Genomic DNA, 24,865 nt, shown 5'->3' with positions numbered 1-24,865 from the left:
CCCTTCCAGGAAGACAGCTGGGCCAATCCCATCAGATCAGGGTAGAAAAAACCTCACATATGGTCCCAATACAAGGGGAATGACTGGCTTATAGACTCAATGACCAGACGACTGAGTCTTTCTCGCCTAGGAAATGATCAGTCCAATACCTTAAGACCCAAGAGAAAAATATGAAAACCCTAATGAGAAAAGATGACTTGAGAAGCCACTTGTAAAGAAGTTGCAACCAGAGCTCCAGCTACTCTTTAAACCCCTAAATCACCCAGGGAGCTGGGGAGGAGCTACAGCACTGTGGGTTTCCCTACAGTGGCCCAGGGAGGCCCAGCCATCAGAGGGGAACTGCCTGTCAGAGACCAAGGAGAAAGGAACAGACAGATATCCTCAGAAATCCAAAGGCAAGCTGACCTGTAGCTCTCACACTGCCACAGCTCTGAAGGCTGTAAAAGAGCATTCCTAAGAGATGGCCAGAAAGGATCTTTGATTTCAGAGGGGCAAACAGGCAGCACATGCTTTGGATGGCTTTGGTCAAGAAATGACCTAGAACTCAGTCCTTGGACTCTATGCACACTCTTCTTAATTTTCAAAAATATTCCAGTCTGGTTGTATATATTTCTTGCCACCTAACACTACAACATTTCACATGAATGTTGTTTAAAGTATCATTCTGATTAGCACTCATGTATTTCCAATGGAACACTTGATTCAAAGTATCCTATCAATGAAATGATTTAAAAAATTAAAAAAAAAAAAAAAAAAAAGGGAAGAGGAAAGATGGAGGCTCCCTTGTAATGTCATCTAGTTCTGGTTCTCTGGAAAGTGACTGGCCTTTCTTAACAAGTATGCTATGCACAACCATGCAAATGCACATTATGATGAAAACACTTTTGCCTTTGTACTTTACAACATGTTTTTATGCTGTCATCTATGAAAACATGAAAGACTATTTCCTTTGGTTCACTCCCAATACAATCTTTATTTTTATTTATTTGTAATACCTGAGAATCTGTATTCTAAGTGTGTGCCCTCTTCCCTCCGCACTTGGCCTGATCACCTCAGAGGGCCTTCCCCTGAACCCAACTCTGTTCTTTGGTTCTTGGGAGACCAGATAATTCTCTCCTGCAACCCATGCCCAAGAACCCCAGTTCAAGAAGTAAGGTCACCTGTCTCTTCTGTGATGTGTCTGGTGCTGAAATCTGTTAAATGTGTCAGACTGGCTATTCTTGTTTCCATGGCACTGGCCAAGAATCATCAAGGTGTCCATAAAAATTTACCGAGCCAGGGACTCTGACACAACTGCAGAGGGACCGAAGGCTCAGGCCGCCCAGAATTTTTAGATCATACACATATCTGGAGGGGACTCAAAGGTCAAAATAAGGAAAATAGGTTCAACTGACACATCTCAACAACTGTGCCTAATTCTGTGTTCCTTCTTCAGCTACAGAACTGGCAGTTCTCCTCCCCCACAACAGTGAGGGCACTGATGAGTGAACACGATACCCAAGCAGCACACATGGGCTCCACTGCCATCCGAGTCTTGCCAAGATTTGAGGCCATTAATAAAACTCAAAGGACTCTGGGTTTTACCACCAAGAACAATCTGTAGGTTTAGCACAGCTAAATTCTATGAGGTAGAGTTTCACACACCGTTAGTGTTTTACACTTTGACAAAAGGGTAGGGTGGGGAAACGCTACCTCGTCTTTACCAGGCTCTCTAGGGAGACCAAAGGACCTCGGCCATGGCCTCAGGGCTTTGGGGAGGGAATGGCCTAGAGCACTGTGGGGCTTACACCAAACCCCAGAGCAGGGGCGGGGAGGCAGTGGGCTAAAAGGGGACAGTGCCAAGCCCCTTCCTTAGGAGTCTATAACTGACACTCACACCACCATTTGCAACAGCAGCGTTTCAACACGCTGGCAGGACAAGGAGATGATGTGGCAGCTGTACTGTTACTTCTCTGATCCTGTCCTATTTTTCCAATTATATCATCAAAATTTAACACCCCAAATTAGAAGCAGAGGGTTTCAGAGTTGAAAGAGTTCTTAGTGTCTAAATCGGGGCAGCTGCAATACATCCCCTTCTGTGTTGCCAGGGACAAGTAAGGCCTGGCCTCATCACATCCTCAAATGGCAGGACTCTCCCCTGCAGAGCCAGTTGTTGAAAGCGTTCCTTTTCTACTGACCTGCACTGGGCCTCCCAATGCCTGCCAGCCCCTCCACCTCATTCTGCCCTCTGGAGTCACACAGAGGGAGTCAACTTTCCTCCTCCACACAGCCTCTAAATTCAAAGTAATGACCACATGTCCAGCCAACCTTTTAACCATTCTTTTCTGTACCTAGCCAAAGCAGGGACTTGTGTTGATATTCACTGAAAAAGCTAAGCATTTTTAAAAATTATGATTATCAAGTATTATCCGTCAGAGCAACAAGGGAATAGAAAGGCACAGTGTGACAGATCTATCTGGCCTCTCTGTTGCCTCAGATCATGCCAGCTTCAAAGACAGGAAACACTTTTTTTCATATCCTATCTGGCACTATTTAATGCAATGCTTCTACATTAGCATTAAAAGACACAAAATACAGCGAACTCAAGAAAATTGTTACATTCAACTTTGAATAAGAGAAAGTAATTATCTTATCTATTCTGCATCCTTATAGTGAGAAGACAAGTGCCCAGCTTTACACACATGCTCTTTCATTTTATATATTAGAGGTGAATTTGGGCAAAAATAATACAAAGTAGGAAAAGCATGAAAAATCACCCTAAGCAACACACACACCCCCACCCTTTCCAGCACAGGAGCTACTAAGTAAGGCCCACTACAAATCTAAAAAGTGCTGCTGACAATAGCTTACGGAAGAGAGCCCTTTAGTGTTCATCACTCCACAGTATGAGTCAACAAAACAAAAAGTGTGCTGCTGGGGGGCAGGGGGAGAGTTTAGACAGAACTAAACTTGGGACACACAAAACTGGCAGCAGAAACTCATATGCCACACGGGCAAAAGGAGAGGTACCTAATGACCTAGAGAGAAACGCCACCGTGTTCTTTCTCTGTGGGAATAAACTCGGTGAAAGGGACATATTATGTGCAGCTGCTGGTGCCTCCTAAGTGACTGACAGCTCGTAAGCATGCAGCAGAGCATTCTCTAGCTTAGACACTGGTGTGTACAGGGAGATCCTTTCACCTCCCCTGAGGAGATGAGGAATGCTGCGCCTCTGGCTGATGTGCCGGAAGCCAGTGGGAACGGGTCCGACTGTGCGCCTCAGCCAACCTCCCACTAGGGAACCACGACCTCATCTTTCTCCACAGCCTGAGTCAAGGGTAAGGCTCCGCACAACCTGCAAGCTTTCAGAAACCAAACGGAATTATTTGAAGTCGCCTGGTCACCACAGCTGAGGGTATGAGTGTAATTCTTGGACCATGGGCTGTGCAGGGCCTTACAAAGAGAACGTCTTGCACAAAACCACACTAAAACAAAACCCCCCAAAACACAAAAACACAAGGAAAAAAAAACAAAAACAGGACATGCCTGAGAAGAATTCTTAGAATTCTCAGGACACCCGAGGAGGCAACTTCTCCTCACCCATCCCACAGCGGCCAGCCTCCCAGTCAGAAAGGCACAGCCGTAGCGACTCTGCCCCTTTGTCGGCACTGAAAGGATGACCCACAATGAGAGAAAATGGCAAGGCTGTTCTTACCATACACGCCGTGCTCCAAATGTCAGCAGGCGTACTGTAACCTGCTCCTATTAAAACCTCTATGGATCTATACTGACGCGTCTGGATGTCTTCTGTGAAGTGTTTATGCTGGAAAGGAACAGACTGCATTACCACAGAGGAACACAGACATGACAAAGCAAAGACGTCTTCTAGTACAAAATCAAGACCAAAATGTTTCAGAAAAAAAACTCTACTTACCACCCAACAAGCATTTCCCAGGTCAGCAATTTTAACTCTAATTTTATCTGCATTCCGTGGATCGAGGGGGTTCACCAACAAGTCAGCTGCCCGGGTTTTTGCTGGCATGAGCAAACACAGGATAGTTAGTGATTTGGATAAGCAGTTTGCATGTGTAAACAGTGTTTGGCAGGTACAGAGTCTCCTTTTCTAGAAAAGTGACAGGATAATCATTAAGGTCTGGAATCCTGTTTAACTCAATGCAATTAAAAATTCTTGGTTGCTATCCCAGGAAAATATTCCACAAAAGAAAGCATTTGGCACCCAAAAGAACCCATGGATACTACCCTACCCCCCTTACCTTTCCATCCCAGGTTCCCTCCCCTCTAGGCCAGCCCTGGAAACAGCCAGCCTTGTTGTGCTCCCTGTCTGTATCTTCCCAGCTGCTCCTCAGAGCCCATTCTCTGGTGCCCCCATCTCGCTCGCAGGCGCCTTGTTGCACGGGATGTAAAGGCAGACAGAGCACTGCCAGGGCTGGCCAGTCCCTCCCAAAGAGGCCCACACTGCGAGGGCCCTGGAACCCACATCTCACCTCCCACATCGTCACGTCACAGCCTACGGGCTGAGCACACATGTCCTTTCATTTAACCCAGGGATTAATGGTGGTTGATTAACAGATACAGATTAAAGGCAGGGCCCGAACTATTCTGGTTCAGCTTTGGAAGAGCAGGATTGGAACAGAGGTCTCCTGGGATGGCCTGTGCCCTACAGGCAAACTTCCAAGGTTTCTTGTCCACGTCAAATACCCAGGCCGACCCTTAGGGAACCCCAACAGCAGGCAGGGGGCCAGGCTCCTCAGGCCTCCTAGGGCCAGATCACCTGCTCTGACAAGTCCAGACCATGACTGTATCAGGGCGCAAGTGACAAAGAAAAATATCCTGGTGAGGCCCAGATAGAAAACCCTGAAGTGAGTCACCACCTTCATCATCAAACCTCAATGGACCTACAAGCTCAGATTTCTGGAAAGGATGAAATGTAACCATGAATTTTATAAGGTAATTTTGAAATGCTATTTACAGACTGAACAGAAAAGCCTGCTCATTAAGCATTTTAAACATTAAGCACCCACCTCAGAGAGCCCTGGACATTGGTAAAACAAATTCAACTTCCCTTTGGGTATATGCTCAAGGAGGCCCTGATTCCTTGGCAGGTGCCACACAGGCAGGAAGGCCAAGGCGTCGAGAGCCACCCAGAGCTCCCCGGGAAGGCTGCAAGATGTGGAGAGACTGCTGGCTCATGTCTTGACCCTCAGGACCTGGTCCCTGGGCTTGTGGATCAACCTGGACCACTGAGGCTCAGTATTTCTCCCCTGGTCCCTGCTTTAGGCCAGCTTCTCTTGTAAGGATAGAGATCTACTGTGGGGCCGCACCACTGGCCAGGAATGAGCTGAAGAAAAGAAACACAGGAGCTCAGAACTGATGATAAAGAAAGCAGCACCGCAATCCACAAAAGGTGGCAAAGTGTCTACACTGAGAACAGGGCTGAGAACAGGGTTCCAGCATAAAGAAAAACACTGACCAATGCATACATGGGCAACACTAGAGACGACTAGACAAATCCCTGAATATTTAACCAAGGAGTCGTTAGGAAAGAAAATGAAATTCGAGGTTTGCAGACCGTGCGTGGTTCAAACACTTCAACACCTACTCTTAGATGCTGAGGTCTCAGAAAAGGAGTAAGAGAAGGTGTGCCAGTTTGAATGTATTGTGTCCCCCAAATGCCATTATCTTTGATGTAATCTTGTGTGAGCAGATGTTATCAGTGTTGATTAGATTTCTTTGAGTGTTTCTTCGGAGATGTGCCCCACCCAGCTGTGGGTGATGACTCTGGATAATTTCCATGGAGGTGTTGCTCCGCCCATTCAGGGTGGGTCTAAGTTGATCAGCGGAGCCATGTAAATGAGCTGACATAGCACAAGGAACTCAGTGCAGCTGTGAGTGATGTTTTGAAGAGGAGCCACAGCCAAGAGGGACACTTGGAAGAAAGCACAGGAGCTGCAAATGACAGTTTGAAGACGGTTGCTGAAAGTAGACTCTTGCCCCAGAGAAGCTAAGAAAGGACAAAGGCCCCAAGAGCAACTAAGAGTAACATTTTTGAGGAACTGCAGCCTAGAGAGGAACGTCCTGGGAGAAAGCCATTTTGAACCCAGAACTTTGGAGCAGATGCCAGCCACGTGCCTTCCCAGCTAACAGAGGTTTTCTGGATGCCATGGGCCATCCTTCAGTGAAGGTACCTGATTGTTGATGTGTTGCCTTGGACACTTTATGGCCTTAAGACTGTAACTGTGTAACCAAATAAACCCCCTTTTATAAAAGCCAATCCATCTCTGGTATTTTGCATTCTGGCAGCATTAGCAAACTAGAACAGAAGGGGACCATTCCGCCTTCTGAAGCAACTTTTCCCCAACAACAACAAAAAAAAGTCCCCAAACTGGAAAGCTGCTGCAGCACCCGACTGACGGCCTGGGGTCACTACCTACCATCAGCTGAACTGCCCTCAGGAGCCTGCGGGCTCCATCTGGTCAGTGGGATACTAGCAAGCTCCACCATTAGGGAGGAGCGGAGAGCAGGGGGTGCCAACTGGAAGGTACTATCTCTCCAAACAATGTAGATCACAGGTTTAAGGAAAGAAAAGGATGAGGCTACAGGTTTATGACATACTGTGGTCCCCCCCAGACCACAGGATGATTTATTTTTCTCCATGAGAGCAGATAGCTGTGAGTTAGCTGGATACCTGAGGGATCAGTAGTAATCAATGTCATCCACTTCTAGAGCTTGTTTTTTTTTTTTTAAAGAAAACTCAGGTTGTATAATAATTAAGCTAGAGGAAATATATTTTAAAAGGCACTGCTACTTTCAAAAAAAGACATCAGTACACATCTTAAATACAGTTTGTATTTAATATCCCTCATTTATGATTACTAAACAAAACCTCTTTGGTGACATGCTGTTATCCTCTGGGTTCAGGTTCATAACCAAAAAGTTACCTGGTTCCCAGTGTATCCCAAATGATTCTAACTAGCTTATCTCAATAATATGATTGAACAATATGTACATGAATAAAAACAGGAAGTAAAAGAGAATCGGCTTGTGTTTCTGGCGTTCTTTCTCAGCATGATGGCTGCCTGTGCTATCTGCAACACCCAGAACACGATCTGTCACAGCTTTCCCTCTCACTGACAACGGAGAAAGGCCAAACCAGAGACGCCTTCCTTCCAAGATGAAAAGCCTGTAATTGCACTCTGCTTCTACCAAGGAGGGATTAAGAGTGGGAAGAAAGAAGTGGGAAGATCTCACATCTCACTTCAGGAAGGTGGGGGTCCACAAGCCATTTTCTGATAAACCAGCTCCTGGTGTCACTGTGGTAAGCTACACCATCTGAAGCTATCCTGGCAACTGGTATGACGGCAGCCATTAATGACACCATTAACTCTATCTTAAAACATCCTTATAAGGAAGGCATGGACATCTTTCATCAGGCCTAAGGAAGTAGCAGAAATAGGAAATTTAATGCCAAAGCCTGACCCACTCATTCAACAAACATTTACTGAGTCCCTTCTATGTGCCAGGCCTGCCTTGGCACTGAGAATACAGCATAAACAAGACACAGAGGGGCCGCCCACTACACCCTAGTTAGGAAACTCATGTACCAATTGGAAATACAAGCAATAAAGTAAATAAGTGAATGATTCACACACTGTGCCAGGTTTGCAAAGTAAGAAGATGGATAATGATGAAGTGTTCAGGGGAGCAGGGGAGATCTTTTCTGAGAAGGTGATATGTGAGGAGAGGCCTAAAGAAAGGAGCAATGTTGAGGGAGAAGTTCCAAGCAGAGGCAAAAGCAAGTGTAAAGGCCCTGAGGCAGAAATCAGCTCTTGATTTTGCAAAAGAGAAAGCAGTTGGTGTGACTGGTGCAGGATGAGCAGGGGAAACTGAGAAAGAGGGTGAAGGACAGGATGGAGAGCTGCAGGGAACAGACTATGTAGAGCTTGCAAGTGTCAGTGAGTGAGGCCTCTGGGTGTTGTTCCACGTGGGAAAGACATGGGAGATCACTGGGGAGGCAAAGGGGCAGACGACGGGACGTGCTTTAAAAAGATCTCTCTGGACTGGGAGAGACAAGACGAGGCAGCAAGATGAGTACAGAGGTGGGAGCACAGCAGCCTCAGCGCAGACTCGAAAGGACTTGGGCCATCACAAGGTGAGCGTGAAAGGACTCGAAATACACCCTGCAGGGACAGCCGGGAAGACCAGCCCACCCCAGGGCCTTGTCCTCCCCAGGTAACAAGCCAAGATCTGTGCTGTGGCCTGAGTGGCTAACCAACCAACAGAATTCCTGCCCACTCTTTCCAGCCTTCGGAGGCTACCAAATTATTCCAGGAAAAAGTCCTCATTTTATCCTGGCAATGAAGTTCTCTATCAGCCTGGCCCAGATCTTTCCTACTACTACTCCCTAACATATATGCTCTGCTCTAACCCCAAGAATCTACACCAAAAGACTGAATAAACCCTGTTCCTCTTGCCTCTTGCTCATGTGTACAAGCCTGTAGGCCACACCCCTTCCATGCAGGACACAAAATACCTCCCTTGGTTATCAAATGACCAGGCCAGAAACTAAAACTGAAGGCCTCCCAGCAAATGACTGGATAAGGAGATCCTGTCCCTGGTACATTCCTAGAATTTAACAATACTGAAAAGGTATGCTTGATACAGGGCTGGGATCAGTGAAAAAAAGACTTACTTGTCTCCGATGCAACACACAGGGCTGTCGGGGAGGAGGGTATGTGTGTCAGAGCAAGATTTCGATTGTGAATGGAAGAAGTTGGGAGAAAGGGAAGAACAGAATATAACTAGCTATCACTCATCTGTTTATTCATTATTCAATAAACATCTATCAGAGCAGTGAGTAGATGCCTAGGATACAAAGATAAAAACACACTGAATTCTCCGAGTTCACATCCTCATGAGGAAAAAGATAACGTAAACCAGTAATGATCACACAACTAAGAAAAAAAAAGTTGGATCAGCAGGAAGAGGGGAAGGAGAACTAAGACCTGCTGGAGATACAGGAAGGACTTGACCCGGGAGGCATACTGAGCTGCTAGACAAAACGAAAGTCCGCCAAAAGGATGGACGATGGATAAACAGGAGAAAACATTCCAAGAAGGAAGAAAGGTACATGCGAAGGCACAGAAGCTTGAGGGGACAAGTCATTTTCAGACAGATGCTCTTTATTATGTCCAGAACATAAACTGGGGAGGGATGATATACTTGTGGTTGTTAACCTTTTTCACTGTTTACCCCATCAGTAAAAAATGTTTGACCATTCATCCTAATATATACCTATTTCTAGACTGCCTAAATACTACTACTACTGGTCCTATGCATTATGAACATTATAAAACACAAACAAAAATAATAGTATAAATAACAACTAAAAACTACCAGGAGAAATGGCTGACTCCAACCTGGGACAGGGAAAGTATAAATCTGGGACATGCTCTAGAAATCGGGGAAGCATTCAAAGACTAATGGGGTTGTGTCAAAAGGATATATAAGAGCCTGAGGGGGGCAAGATGGTGGCATAGAGAGGTGTGCAATTTAGTTAGTCCTCAAGCGCAACTAGTAAATAGCCAGGAACAACTAGAAAATAGTCTAGAACAACTTTGGGGGACATCCGTGACTGTTCACACATCGTACACCTGTCAGGAATGGGTGGAATGGCTGAGATCGCAGCATAAAAACTGTAAGTGAAAATGCGGATCAGCACCTTCCACCCGGCACAGCAGGCTGAGCTGCAGGATTTCACTGTGGGAGAAAGAAGCAGTCCCTGCAGGGAGCAAGGGATTGTAGCTCAACCAAGCTCCAACTGCAGTTTTAATTTAACAAATTTGGACTACTGAATACAAACTACAAACGCTGATAAGCCCTAAGCAAGTGGAAATCTGAAGTTCCTCCCAGCAAAGAGGAGGAAGGGCTGAAGAACAATAAAACACATGACTAAATAAAAACAGAGGCTTTTGGAGCTGGCTGAGCTCAGAGTACTGGAAAACAGCTGTGTTCCAAGAAAAGCACAGAGAACTGGGTACAAACACTGGTTGACCTACGAAGCTGAGGAGTTGGGGACTGGCTCTGAAAGGGGCTTTTGCTCTTTTTCCTTTTTTTTTTTTTTCCTCTCATTCTAAGGCAGCTCATTAGAGAAAGCCTCAGGCATTTTCAGTTGGCAGCCCTGACCCAGGCAAAGGTGGAGTTAAGAGAGTCAGACAGACAAAATGTAGAAGCTAACTCCTGGAGGGTGTATCTTCCCTAAGAAAAAGGGGGCAGGGCCCAGCACAAGTGGCTGCCCTCCATGACTCCAGGGCCTAGAGGGGAAAAAAAAATACCCCAGAAACAATTTAAGCTTGGCTTCTGACACCCTCAGCCCCTGACTAGCGCAGGGTCCACTGTGAATTAAAGGGACTGCACCTCTTAACGCTGGCAGGGAGCTGCGGACTGACAAGCGTCAGCTGTTGCACAGGATAGGAAAAACAGAGTTTTTGTATTTTGTCACAGGAAAGTCGGACAACCTATTCCTTAGGGAAACTTGATATTGATTACAGCTTTCTCCTGAAACCTGGGCTGCTCTAGTCTGGGAAAATCTGATTGGAGTAATCAAGGAAACCAGACAACAAAAGATTTCAAGTCACCTGAGGAAAAACAAAGATATGGCACAGTCAAAGGAACAAACGCTTCAGCTGAGATACAGGAATTGAAACAACTAATTACATATCTTCAAACAAATATGCTAAATCAATTCAAAAATCAAATCAAGGAGTTAAGGGAAGATATGGTAAAAGAGATGAAGGATATAAAAGAAGACACTGGGTGAACATAAGGAAGAACTTGAAAGTGTGAAAAGCAATTGGCAGAACTATGGGAATGAAAGGCACAATACAAGAGATGAAAAACACAATGGAGACACACAACAGCAGATTTGAAGAGAGAGAAGAAAAGATTCATGAACTGGACGACAGGCACCTGAAATCCTACAGACAAAAGAACAGATGGGAGAAGAATGGAAAAATAAGAGCAGCGTCTTAAGAGGATTGAATGACAACCTGAAGTGCATGAATGTACATGTCATAGGCATCCCAGAAGGAGAAGAGAAGGGAAAAGAGGCAGAAACAATAATGGAGGAAATAATCACTGAAAATTTCCCATCTTTTATGAAAGACATAATATTACAGGTCCAAGAAGCAGAGCACACCCCAAATAGAACAAATCTGAATAGACCTATGACAAGACACTTAATAATCAGATTATCAAATGTCAAAAACAAAGAGAGAATTATGAAAGCAGCAAGAGAAAAGCAATCCATCACATACAAGGGAAGCTCAATAAGATTATGTGCGGATTTCTCAGTAGAAAGCATGGTGGTGAGAAGGCAGTGGTATGATATATTCAACATACCGAAAGAGAAAAACTGCCAACCAAGAATCCTATTTCCGGCAAAACTGTCCTTCAAAAATGAAGGAGAGTTTAAAATATTCTCAGAGTTTGTGAACAAGATACTTGCTCTACAGGAAATACTAAAGGAAGCACTACAGACAGACAGGAAAAGACAGGAGAGAGAAGTATGGAGCACAGTAGTGGGTGATGGTAGCACAATAATGTAAGTACACTGAACAAAGATGACTGAGTACAGTTGAAAAGGGAAGGTTAGGGACAGGTAGCACACCAGAAGAAAAGACAGAAGATAAAGACTACGGCTGTATAACTTCATGAAACCTAGAGTGGTTAATGACTGTGATTAAATGTACAAATATGTTTTTACAAGAGGGAGAACAAATGAATGTCAACTTTGCAAGGTGTTAAAAATGGGGTGGTATTGGAGAAAAAAATACAAACAATGCAAACTAGAGTTTATAGTTAACAATAACATTATCACATGCTTCCACTAACTGTAACAAAAGTAATATACCAAAGCTAAATATCTGTAAGGGGGATATAAGGAGGGATATGGGATTCTTGATGTTGGTGTAGTTGTCTGACATTTTTGTTGTGCTTTATTTTAATTTTATTTCTTCTTCTGTTGCTTCTGTTTAGTTGTCACATTTTTCTCCTTTTTTTTCTTTTTACTTTTTTCGCCTCTTCCTCTCTCTTTGTGGAAGAAATGGAAATGTCCTCATACAGATAATGGTGGTGAATGCATAACTATGTGATTATACAGGGAACCACCGACTGCTTACTTAGGATGGGCTGCATGGTGTATGAATAAAACAATCTAAAAAATCAACAGAAGGATACAAGTGCTAGAGAAAATGTGGAGAAAGGGATGTACCTAATCACTATTGGTGGGGAAGTAGAATGGTGCAGACCATCTGGAAGGCAGTGTAGTGGTTCTCTTTCCAAATGGTCGTGCAACCCTGTTATTGGATATATACTTGGAAGAACTGAAAAGAGGGACACAAATGGACATTTGCACAGTGGGGTTTATTGTGGCAGTATTCATGATTCGTAGTGGATGGAGGTGGCCTAAGGGCACATCAACTGATTAACAGGATGGCGAACTGTGGTGTATACATACAATGGAATATTGAGCTGCTAAAAGGAGTGAAGTTGTGAGATGAATGGAAATTGAGGACAGTATGTTGAGTGAAATAAAACACAAAGGAAAAGAAAAATATTACAATGCTCATTAATATGGGCTAAAAAAAAAATGTGCAAACTGACAACTGAGTCTGAGACCATAGGTTTATCAGGGGAAGGCTTATTGTAAAGATTCCTAGATTGTAAGATCTTATAGCAGTTACATCTATACCTGAGCTAAAATGGTTATTTCTAAACTGAGATACTGAGCTGTTTGTGTATAACCTGGTTGGTCCCTGGAACTTTGGGTTATCTGCATGACACTTGAGACTCAGAGTCAGAGTCTGGCACTATGAATGTCAACATAACCCCATACAGCAAATGTTAAAGAGTCTGAAAAAAGAGATCACACTTCAGTTAGAGAGATGAACAAAATGGACCTGGTTAGGATTAAGGTAAATCAGACCGAAGGGTTTTTGAAGCTTCAGCTTCTGTGTGGGATCAAAGGAAGAGATGTTTATTAGAAGCAAAATTTATATTTTTTGTAACACATTATATAATTTGACTTGTATGGTCAGTTTATTCAAACAATATAATTACATGGAAGCACTGACTGGGGAGTGAGGTCTAGTTGGTTTGTGCAGGTTAGTGTGAAGTCCCAACATATCCCAGAACAATTCTAGCAGGGAATGAAGATGTATTTGCAAAGTCCCCCTTGAGGGTCTGGGGGAAAATGTGGAAATATTAAACTTCCCCACCTGGGGAATTAATGATATTCTCACAAGCACTGGGGGCTACCAAATTAGAAGGATGAGCCCTCGATCTTGGGGCTTGCCATTATGAAGTGTGTTACTGCAAGGGAGAGGCTAAGTCTACTTAAAATTGTGCCTAGAAGTCACCCCCAGAGAACCTCTTTTGTTGCTCAGATGTGGCCTCTCTCTGTAAGCCAACTCTGCAGATAAACTCACTGCCCACCCCACTATCTGGGACGCGACTCCCAGGGGTGTAGATCACTCTGGCAACGTGGGACATGACTCGCAGGGATGAGCCTGGACCTGGCATGGTAGGATTGAGAAAGCCTTCTTAGACCAAAATGGGGAAGCAAAATGAAGCAAGGTGAACTTTCAGTGGCTGAGAGATCTCAAATAGAATCGAGAGGTCATTCAGGAGGTTATTCATATGCATTTTATAGATATCCCTTTTTAGTTTTTGGTGTGTTGGAATAGTTAGAAGGAAATACCTGAAACTGTTGAACTGAAACCCAGTAGCCTTGATTCTTGAAGAAGACTGTATAACTATATAGCTTATACTGTGTGACTGTGTGATTGTGAAAACTTTGTGGCTCCCACTCCCTTTATACAATGTATGGACAGATGAACAGAAAAATGAGGACAAAATGTAAACGAGTAATAGGGAGAGATGGTGGGGATGAGATGTTTTGGGTGTTCTTTTCCACTTTAATATTTATTCTTATTATTTTTTGTGTATGATAATGAAAATGTTCAAAAATTGATTGTGGTGATGAATGCACAACTATATAATGGTGTTGTGAACAACTGTACACTGGGGATGATTGTATGGTATGTGAATATATCTCAATAAAATTGAATTAAAAGAAAACCAAAAACAAACAAACAAACAAAAAAGGATATATGAGCCAATCTGAAAAGGATCACAAAGGCCAAATTTGGGACAATTCTGGCATCAAAAAGAATAGAGACATAATATAACACATAATTCAGTGTGTTAATCCAAAAGAAAAAAAAATCCATGAGTCCGTGATATGATTGAATGTGAGAGACTGAAGTTGAGAAAAAGAGGGAAATGGAAGGCTCTCCTTTGAAGGAGAACGGCTAACAAAAGAAATGACAGGAATCAGAAAACCAACATTTTGCAACACCCAGTATAATGACTGATTCAGGCAAGGATCATAAACAGATGTTAAAACCCTTGAGTGAAAGGCTGGTGAAGAAACAGGTTATTAAGGTCATGTCAAATTAACTCCCCATGTTTTCTAATTGCATAGGGGGAAAAATGTAGCTTTACATGGGAAAGAGGTGGCTGATTCTATCTTAACCAAGAAATCAAACTTAGCATCACTGAGAGTGAGACATCCTGACATTATCTATATCCTGATACTCTGTAATAAGAAGTTTACATTGTCATGTGACTCTAGTCAAGGCTCCGACCGTCTAGTGAACAGGATATATAGGGCATAGAGGGACGTTAAATCACACTTTAAGGAAACGATCAACAAATCCAAAATGTGAGAGAATCTGCAAAACAACTGGCCTGGACTTTTCAAAAAGTCTAAGCAATGGACAAAAAAAAGCAGGGAAGTCTATTAGACTAAAAGGACTAATGAGCTATAACAACCAAATGTAAGGTATGAATCACCATATACTGGAAACGGAGAGAAAAAGGGAAAAATTTTTAGGGCAATTGAGGAAATCTGAATATGGAATTAATACTAAATATTATAGAATTATTAATATTCTTATATAAGATGTAGAAGAATGTCCTTATTTTTAGGAGATGAATGCCAAGTATTGAGCAGTGACATATCCTCTGTCGACGGCATCCTTCCAAATGGTTCAGGGATAAAAGTGTGTATATAAAATAAATAAATGTAATGTGACAAAACAATAACTGTTGAATCCAGGTGTAGGTATATGTGTTTTTTGTAGCATTCTTTGGGGAAAAAAACCTGAGATATTCTAGTAACTGTGCACCTCAAGTGGATGGTGCTGGTCCCGGGTGGATGCAGATCTCCATGGTGGAGACCAGTGCTGTGGATTACAGGGAGCAAAGGAAAAATTTTGAGCAGAGGAAAGAACTGATGAGATTGGTAATTACAAAAACATTCTAGCAGGAATGTGGAAGATCAGTTTGAAAGGGAGGTGGAATTGAAAGCTGGACAACAAAAAGCAGTGACGAGAAAGGAGCCTTGGGAGTGGCTGAGGTAAGAGAAGACAGTATCCACTTGGGGACCACACCAAGGAGGACCCCCACTTAGGAGTGCAAATGGCAGAACTTAGTGATTTATAGGTTGTGAGGAGGAAAAACAGGGAGGTCCCGAGGATGGTCAAGTGTCTCACTTGAGCAATGGGAGATGGTGGTAGCAAGGCTGGGGAATAGAAGATATTTGGATATGTTAAGTTTGAAGTTCCCTTGTGACATAGAGATGAAGCTGTCAGTAGGCAGTGGGATAAACAGACCTAGGGCACAGGAGAGATGAGCGACAGATGGCTCTGCCATGAATGAGCTGTCCTCGGAGACTGCCATGACTTGCCTGCTTCCTCCCGTCCTTCATGTCTCCGACTAAATGTGACCTAGTCAGTGAGGCTCACCCACTTTCCAGACAGGATCCACAGCAGCCCCTGCCACACCACTCCCTATTACACCATCCTTGCCAGGTACAGTTTTTTCCTCCTTAGCTGTTATAACCTTCTGACATTTATCTAAGTTATTTTGTTCAATGCCTGCCTAATTCTGCCAGAATTAAGCTCCAAGGGGCAAGCACTATTGACCTCGTCTCCTGTTTTATCCTCAGTATCCATAACAAGGTCTAGCATACTGCTGGCACTCAATAGTTGTTGAATGAATGAATGAATGAATATGGATCTGGCCACTGGTGCTGATAGAAAACATGAGCGGTCTAAGGTCTGCTAGGGAAAGACCATGGAGTGAAAAAAGGGGGAGGAAAAGAAGGCAGGGTTACATCAATATTTAAGAAGGCTTTTTGAAAAAGGCTAAGAAACTGCCAAAAGGAACAGGAGGACAGAGCAGAGCCAGAGAAGCTGAGGGAAGAATGAGTCTGAAAGTGGAAGAAGTGGTCAGGGTCAGTAGAGCCAGGGCCGACGTGTGAGTCAAAACCTCCTTCCCACCCAGGGATGAGTCTTGACCCAGTATCGTGGGATTGAGAAAGCCTTCTTGACCAAAAGGGGGAAGAGAAATGAAAGAAAATAAAGTATTAGTGGCTGAGAGATTTCAAATGGAGTTAAGAGGTCATTCTGGAGGTTATTCTTATGCATTATACAGACATCCCTTTTTAGTTTTTAGTATATTGGAACTGCTAGAAGGAAATACCTAAAACTGTTGAACTGCAATCCATTATCCTTGATTCTTAAAGGTGATCGTATAACTATATAGCTTATACGGTGTGACCGTGTGATTGTGAAAACCTTGTGAGTCAATATTCCCTTTATGCAGTGTATGGAAAGACAAGTAGAAAAATGGGGACAAAAAGTAAATGAATACTGGGGGGATGGGTTATTATGGGTGTTCTCTTTTACTTCTATTTTTGTTTTTATTTTATTAATTTTTTTGGAGTAATGAAAATGTTCAAAAATTGTGGTAATGAATGCACAACTATATGATGGTACTGTTAACAAGTGTACACTTCAGATGACTGTATGGTATGTGAATATCTCTCAATAAAATTGCAGGGAAAAAAAAAAAACCTTTCCCAGTGAGGTAATTTGGGTTAGGACATCAGAATGGCTTCATGCCAATAAAGGGATATGAAGAGCTCTATGATCAAATACCCAATAATTCTTAAAATTTAATCAACATGCTCTTTGTTTCACAACCTGACTTCAATGGGATTTTCCAGTTTGCCTAAATTAGAAATTTTTCTTTCGTTACCCATTCATTCATTCACTCCATTTGAAATTTCCCTCTATTTCACATGGAAAATGTTTTCCTTTCCAGATCTAAACCTGTATGTCCTCCCCCTTCTCAAAATATATGATAATAGAGCGAGTGTGACCAGGAACCAGGAGTTCCGGATTCAGGATCCAATTCTACAAGCCACTAGCCCAGGGAGAATGAGCCATGGGCCTCAGTTATCACAACACAGCAGGAGCAGCACCAAGCAGGCCCTCTGCCTAGGGTGTGTGATGACCAAGGCAACTCATACTCACGGACAGACTTCTCTTCATGTGTTACTGTTATCACATTACATTTTATTTCACTATATTATCTATAATATTTGATTCAATGCTAGTAACAATCTCTCCTTTTCTTTGATAGAGGAAAAAACTGAGATTAGGGATGTTAAGAAATCAAAATCTCATAACTAGGTAAACTCTGAATTGGGATTAAATCTTGGAGATATATTGGCCCAACCTGCCACTGCCTATGGATAAAAAGATACTTCACAGTTAAGATCAATGGGAGCTAAACATGTTTAGCTAAATTAAAAAAAAAAAAGAGGACACTTTCTTAGGACAATTAGTTATAGCTAGTGAGTAACAAAGACAGCTCACTTTGTGGCCAGCCTGCCTGAATGAAAGGGGCTGCAGAAACTTTTGGGCTGTTTTCAAGATTAGCTCAGTCAACTTACTCACCGTGAGTTAACCACTCTTGTCAATAGAGGGAGCAAGGTGGTTTCTGAGATTTTCCATTCTGGACCAGAATGGAAACTGTTCTAGTTTGCTAATGCTGCGGAATGCAAAACACCAGAGATGGATTGGCTTTTATAAAAAGAGGGTTTATTTGGCTACACAGTTACAGTCTTAAGGCCATAAAGTGTCCAAGGTAACACATCAGTAATCGGGTACCTTCACTGGAGGATGGCCAATGGCATCCAGAAAACCTCTGTTAGCTTGGAAGGCATGTGGCTGGCGTCTGCTCCAAAGTTCTGGTTTCAAAATGGCTTTTTCCTAGGACATTCCTCTCTAGCAAGCTTGCTCCTCTTCAAAACATTACTCACAGCTGCACTCAGTTCCTTCTCTTTGAGTCAGCTCATTTATATGCCTCCACTGATCAAAGCCCACCCTGAATGGGTGGGGCCACGCCTCCATGGAAATATCCCATCAGTTATCATCTACAGTTGGGTGGGGTGCATCTCCATGCAAACAACCTAATCCAAACGTTCCAACTTAATCCCCACTATTATGTCTGCCCCACAAGATTGCATCAAAGAATACGGCTTTTTCTGGGAGACATAATACATTCAAACCGGCACAGAAACCGACTGCAATGCCCAAAGTTTTGGCTTACTAAAGTCACTAAGCATATTACATGCAGAAATATGCCACATGGCATTTGTCCACAAAAGGGTATGAAATAAGTCAGGGCCCTAGGCAGACAAGAACACATGATCCAATCTAAAATCTGGCATCACATTTAACTCCATGCCACTTCTTTTAAAATCACTACCATTGGCCACTTAGCAATAACAGAGTCCTATAATCAGGAACTACCAAAGTAAGACACTCCTTCCTCAACATCTCCAAAAATGTCACCAACCAGAGCAGGCACATTTTTCTCCTTTAATAGAAAAAAACAAACAAAAAAACACAAGACAAAACAGATGGAAGAAGATTAGATGTTCCAGAGAGCTAGAAGGTATCTATGGTTAGAACCTGGAAGGTTTTGGCAAATATAAATGTCACTGATTAACTACAGAAAAAATGAGAGGCATAAAAAGTCTAGAAATGGGAATTGATGTGCAGAAAGCAAGAGAAAGCCTAGTGGCACAGAATGTATTTCAAATCACTTTACCTGTTCACAAGCACAAATAAAATTAGAATGATAAATATCCACATACATGGCATACCACCTCCAGTAATTCCCTTCCCAGCCTTTGTAAAGCGCATGACCTTGAGCCCACTGAATGCAGACAACCGATGGGAAACAACACTTACTTTTTGGCAAATCCCCAGTACTGGAGGCTGAAACCGTCCTGCTTCTGTCATGGGATGGACTGCCTTCCTCTTGCTCGGTAAGGGGGGATCCCTCAGAAAGTGCAGAGCCACAGGCCACAGGATCTAAGGGCCCAGAGAACAATGAAGTGGAAAACTCTGGAAACTGTGACTCTGGAATTTTATGTTGTCCATTTGGCAATTCACCATTGAATTGTTCATAGGAGCTGCTATATGTATAATCACTTTCTGCATTTGGCTCATCAAGGTTATATTCCTCAGGATTTGGGCAATCTTCTTCATCCTCATCTTCATCATCTAGCTGCTGTTCCAGTAAGAAGGGTCCATTCTCAATATGGCCGTTGGTTTTAGGTGATTCTATCCACGTAGGGTCTATGTTCGCAAGTTCCTGTTCAACATCATCTTCATCTTTCTCAATGTTTTCTTTCTCAGCATCTTCCTTCTCTTCCTGATCCTCAGCTTGACCTTTAAAAAGACGATGAATTAAGAATCAGAACTTTTGTTTGTTCCTCTCCTTAACACTAGGGGCACTAGGACTCCTCTCCTTCAACAAGATACATTTTTCAACATGCTTAACATACATGCTACACAGCAAATACCTCTTGGCTCTCAAGGTAAATTATGTTTTCTAAATTATTTTTTATTTATTTAATAATTCTACTTTTATAAGAAAAACTAGCTTGGGGGGGATGATGATTTACAAATATAGCTGCACTTCCATTTCTACCCTTTCTACCCTCCCCTCTGCAATCTCCAAAAAAGGATGCATTACTGTTACGCCAAAGGTTAATTACAAAATAAAAGATAATCACTGGTATGATAAAGACATGGTGTTTCTCAGACATTTTCTATGTTTTAAAAGCTATTTTGAAATATTTACATATCTCTGGTATATATTTTACAAATGAAGTACCACACTGTTTCTCACTTCCCCAATAAAGTGCTGGAGAGAACTGTCTTAGTATCTAAGGAAGAAGCAGAGCCAAGCAGTCTATCTGGTGACATGGCAGGTCCCTATTAATGAACCCCTCAGGCCCCATGCAGCCCTGGCCCTGGATCTCACTGACCGTTGTCATTCTCAGTCTCTCCCTCAGCAGACTCCTCCAATTCTGCTGTTTTTAGTTTCAACCCTGAGCAGTAGTCTTCATCTTGCTCATTGGAAGGTACAGCTGACGTGATGTTTTCTTCTATGATTTTCCTTTCAGCTTCTCGCTCTAATTCTTCTATTTCCTGCAGGCGTTTTTCCAATAACTCAGCCTGCCTCTTCTGTTTCTTTTTCAGTTTTTTCTTTTTGTTTTTAGATATTTTTCCTATCTAGAATATGTTAAGAAAATACTACAGGTCAGCTTGCTTCTTTTTAAAACATAGCACATTAGTACAAGTGCTGACAGGATTGCAAATACCAACAAACTCTGTTTTTCAAGTCATAGCAATTAAAATCACTTCCCCAGACATAAGTTCCACCTCGAGGTTAGGATTATGGCAAAACCAGAAAAAAGAAACAAGGGCTTAGGGCTAATATCAAGAACTGGGTCTACCACCAGGTCTTGTCCTCAGAGCGCTACAGCTTAATTCCAATATGTCTTTTGCATTTAAACTACAAGAAGAATCGAATATGCTAAAACACTCTTGGCTTTAAACAAGAAGGAACCCCTTCCAAGTTTTCTTTGCTGCTGCCTGTATATAAAGTAAAGTCTTCTCTTGGTGTATTAGCAAACTGCCAAAATAGAAATGCCTGACAAAACAGGCATATTTCATTGTTGGTCTGCAGCCAACAGTATCACAAGCTGTTACCAGCAGCCAAAATTACACGAACTATTAACAAATGTGCATATGAAGTGAAGAGAAAGGAGGAAAAGTCACAGTTTCAGTCTGCCTCTACCTGTGGCCATCTGATCTGAGGGGTGCTGGCAATGAGAGCCTCTAATCTTTCACCGAATTAGTAACCAAAACATGCTGCTCACGACAAGACAGGACTAGGGCAATGGCATGGGTCCTCAGCATGCTGGGACTTCCAATTCAAACTGGGATGTGTTTGAAGCACTCTAAATTTCTACATATTTTCTTTCAAACCTTGTAGGTAACCCCTCAACTCAAGATACACATGCTTTGTCCTCTACTGGAACCAAGTCAGGTTTTGTTCTGTTGGGGTAGGATTTATTTCCAAGCAGCCTGTTCCATCTGATTGGACTTAGTGTTTTGAAAGAACCTCAAAATAGACAACATTATTTCGTACTTAACTAGTGGCCAGGAAAAAAATGAGTTAGACCAACAGCTTCCGAAAAATAGGTCACCTGGAAGTGAACGAGAAATAATGCAAAATGGTTTTGGAATAATCACACTTCAAATCTATTTCTAACACCTGATGTGTCACTAGACTTGGCCAATAGCACTCCATAAAGTGAGTGAGGAAAATGACCTATCTTGGAACAATTTTAACTATTCCAACTCTGTAGAAAACATCTCAACTAAACAAAAAAGGAAGTCTCACACATTCAAGGAAACACCACATTTATAAACATGTCTACTTCTAAATTTATATACATTAGAACTTCTGTAGAAGACTAAGGAAGGAACCAAAAAATGTACAACCAACTCTCCCAATCAAACCATTAAATGAAAAACTGTTCCAGAACAAACAGAAACTATTTAATGTTACAATCTGAAAAGTTCAATAATGAATAGTCTCTCTTGACTTGAAGGTGAATATAAGTCTAAGTACTTACAGGTTTTTGCTGTGGAGCCGTACTCACTAAAACAAAACAAAACAAAACAGAATAAGTTTAGAGGAAAACAGACATATATCTTTATGTAAGTAATCTGAATTTTAAAATGGAATAATTACTGTCTTTTAATGGCTATCCAACTTCAAATACTGTTAAATGTCAGAGGTTATAATCACAGGAATCTAAAGACAGTTTATCCAACTCAAACAAATGACCAACTCTTAAAACACATAAGCAAAACTTTTTCTTACTGAGCCATTTGTCTTATTTAACTTAAGAAAATGGAAAACAGCTCACAATGTCACATCATCATCCAATCAGACTTGTTTTAGAGATACACATCTATGCTTTCTATTTGGGAATCTTTATACAAATAAAGTAAATCAAATTCTGCAGCAAATATTCTGGAAATCACGTGACCAGAAGCTGCTAGCATTGAAAGCTTAATAGACTATGGTTCCATGATCTAAATAACACCCTGATGATAATAAAGGAGATAAGGAGATCACATATCTCCCAAGAGTCTCACTCAGTCACAGGACAGTTGTAGCCCTTTCATCTATATGCTTTCCTGACAACAAACTAGGGCATGGATAACATGTGAAAAGAGGATGAAATCACAGCCAACTCTACCATTACTATATTCTGTGAAAGCCAGAAATAAAACTCAGTATATGACAATACTCCAGTCACTTGGTCATCTTTCCCCACCCCTGGGTCTTTGCAACAAATTCCAAATCCACCAGTAAAACTCAGATTAATGTAGCTATACTAACTGGAGACTAAGAAGCATTTAAACAAAATTGAAACTAGAAATAAATTGATGACAAGAGGCCACTACATAAAACCTGTTACTATATTCTCTTCTGCAGAGAAGTGAGCAAAACATCAAAATGTTCAAATGCAGATGAAGCGGCAGCAAGGATTTTAGTGGCATTCGAAGGGAGGACAGAGTCAAGGAATTAAAAATTATAATTTAAGTGGGGCATCTTTCTTCTCAAAAGAGAACTCCAATTATTTCTATCAACTAGGCTCTTTATAAAGTTCCTAATATGTACACTTTTAATTCAATTGCTTTCAACATGCAGCTCTGCAATTTCTCAATGCTTCCCAAGCAGACTGAAACAAACCTGGCTCAGTTTCCTCACCTGCAGACCCAGAAGGAGGAGGAGCACCTGCTTTCTGCCACTCAGTGGCCTCTGCTGCCATTCTTCTCACATATGCATCGTCCACACACATCAGGATGTTTTCTGGCTTTATGTCTGTATGAATGATCTTACACTTACTATGTAGATAATCTAAACCTTGAAGAACCTGGTCACAGTAAAATCAAGAGAGGAGATGAGTTATTGATACCTTTACTGTAATTCAATGTTTATTTATTTATAAAATAGATAAAACAGTCACACTGCATAAAATTCAAGAGGGTATTTGATAAAAATCTTCCTACCACCCCTGCTCCCAAAGGAATCCAGCTCTGATTCTCACAAGTAACCAATGTATATCATTCTGGAGATACTTTATGCTTGTGGAAGCAAATGCATCTCTATAATACTTTTTTAATAACAACTTTGAGATATAATTCACATACCATACAATAAACCCCTTTAAAAGTGTATAATTCGATGGTTTATGCAACCATCACCACGATCTAATTTTAGTACATTTTCATCACCCCCAGAAGATACCCCATGTCCATTAGCAGTCATTCCTCATTTCCCCCCAATTCTCTGAGCCCTAAGGAACCAATGATCTACTTTGTGTCTCTACAGATCTCTCTATTCTGGACATTAATTATATAAATGGAATCATACAATGTACATAATGTTTTCAAGGTTCATCCATGTTGTAGTATATATATCAGTACTTCAGTTCTTTTGGTTGTCATATAATATCCCATGGTATGGATATGCCACATTTTGTTTATCTATTCAACTGGATGTTCGCAGTAAGAACTTAAGATTCTAGATTTTAAAAACACTGGTCATTGTACTTATACTGAGCTAACTTTCCTTATGAAGCACTGCTTACAATGTGCCCTAGGAAAAGGCTTTACCATTGGAACAAATTACATAAGTAAGTTAACCAAGCTAACGCAAATCATTCAAGGAAAAAAAACAGTCAAGAGGTGCAGCATGGTGCACCCCTCAAACAGACCTCTCAAATTCCTGCTCAACAATTCACTGACTGTGTTACCCCTGGTCAAGTTACTTAAGCTATCTGACTTCCCATTTTCATGTATATAAAGGGGGAAACATAGCTAGATATATGGTAAAAATAGATACATGGTAAAAATTTAGAGTAATCGGTGGCAAAAATCACAAAAACAAGGTCTGGCACACAGTAGGCTTGAAATAAATGGCAGACTTGAAGTAAGTCAGATGACATGGATTGAAATAGTCTAAAAAACTATAATTTTGTTAAATTACAAATTAAACTTCTCTAGTCTCAGTTTTCCCATTTCTAATATGAATGGGCTGTACTTGATCAGTTCTGTGGTACATCCTAGCAATAAGACTGATTCCACAATTTCTTTTAATTCTAAACTATTAAAAACAATAATCTTTAGCTATAGCTAAAATGAATGGTTTTATTTTGAAGGGAAATGTTTTTATTTTTATAAATAGAATTTCTGTTCTCAGCCAGTGAAGTTGACAGCAATAGAGCACCCCAGAATCAACTAACATGGATGAACAATCTTATGACCATTTATGCACAACTGTGATGATATAAAAAACCAACATATCAAACTTCATGCCCAAGGAAAGATCTCCTTGCAAAATCTGGAAAGCTGAATTAAAAAGGAGCCTTTAGTAATCTTCTCTTACCTTGCCTTCATTTGCCAAATCATAGTATGTTTGTCTCTCTTGCCTAAAAACCATACTTGACCTCAGCAGCAGGAGGCAGCAGAGGCTGCACATATCTTTTGGCTGCCACTTGCTCAAACTACAG

The 24,865-nt window shown here is 41.7% G+C and overlaps 1 protein-coding gene and 1 long non-coding RNA gene across 11 annotated transcripts in view; one reads left to right on the top strand and one right to left on the bottom strand.

Annotated features, from left to right (window-relative positions):
* SRPK2 (SRSF protein kinase 2) overlaps positions 1 to 24,865 on the bottom strand; it is a 321,319-nt gene that overhangs the window by 15,297 nt on the left and 281,157 nt on the right. For all 10 annotated transcript variants that reach the window (XM_037836451.1, XM_037836455.1, XM_037836453.1 and 7 more), the window contains 6 exons: positions 23,062 to 23,227; positions 21,914 to 21,939; positions 20,255 to 20,501; positions 19,170 to 19,652; positions 3,914 to 4,014; positions 3,695 to 3,802 (listed from right to left, as the gene is read on the bottom strand). In XM_037836451.1, the coding sequence (XP_037692379.1) occupies positions 3,695 to 3,802; positions 3,914 to 4,014; positions 19,170 to 19,652; positions 20,255 to 20,501; positions 21,914 to 21,939; positions 23,062 to 23,227 (1,131 nt within the window). The remainder of the gene's footprint in view (positions 1 to 3,694; positions 3,803 to 3,913; positions 4,015 to 19,169; positions 19,653 to 20,254; positions 20,502 to 21,913; positions 21,940 to 23,061; positions 23,228 to 24,865) is intronic.
* Positions 1 to 24,865, top strand: part of LOC119534281 — a 50,452-nt gene that overhangs the window by 14,606 nt on the left and 10,981 nt on the right. The window lies entirely within an intron of this gene.

Source organism: Choloepus didactylus, chromosome 5 (genome assembly GCF_015220235.1).
Source record: "Choloepus didactylus isolate mChoDid1 chromosome 5, mChoDid1.pri, whole genome shotgun sequence".
Taxonomy (NCBI): Eukaryota; Metazoa; Chordata; class Mammalia; order Pilosa; family Megalonychidae; genus Choloepus; species Choloepus didactylus.
The sequence above is the reverse complement of the archived record's forward strand: the minus strand, read 5'-3'. Positions and strand labels throughout refer to the sequence as shown.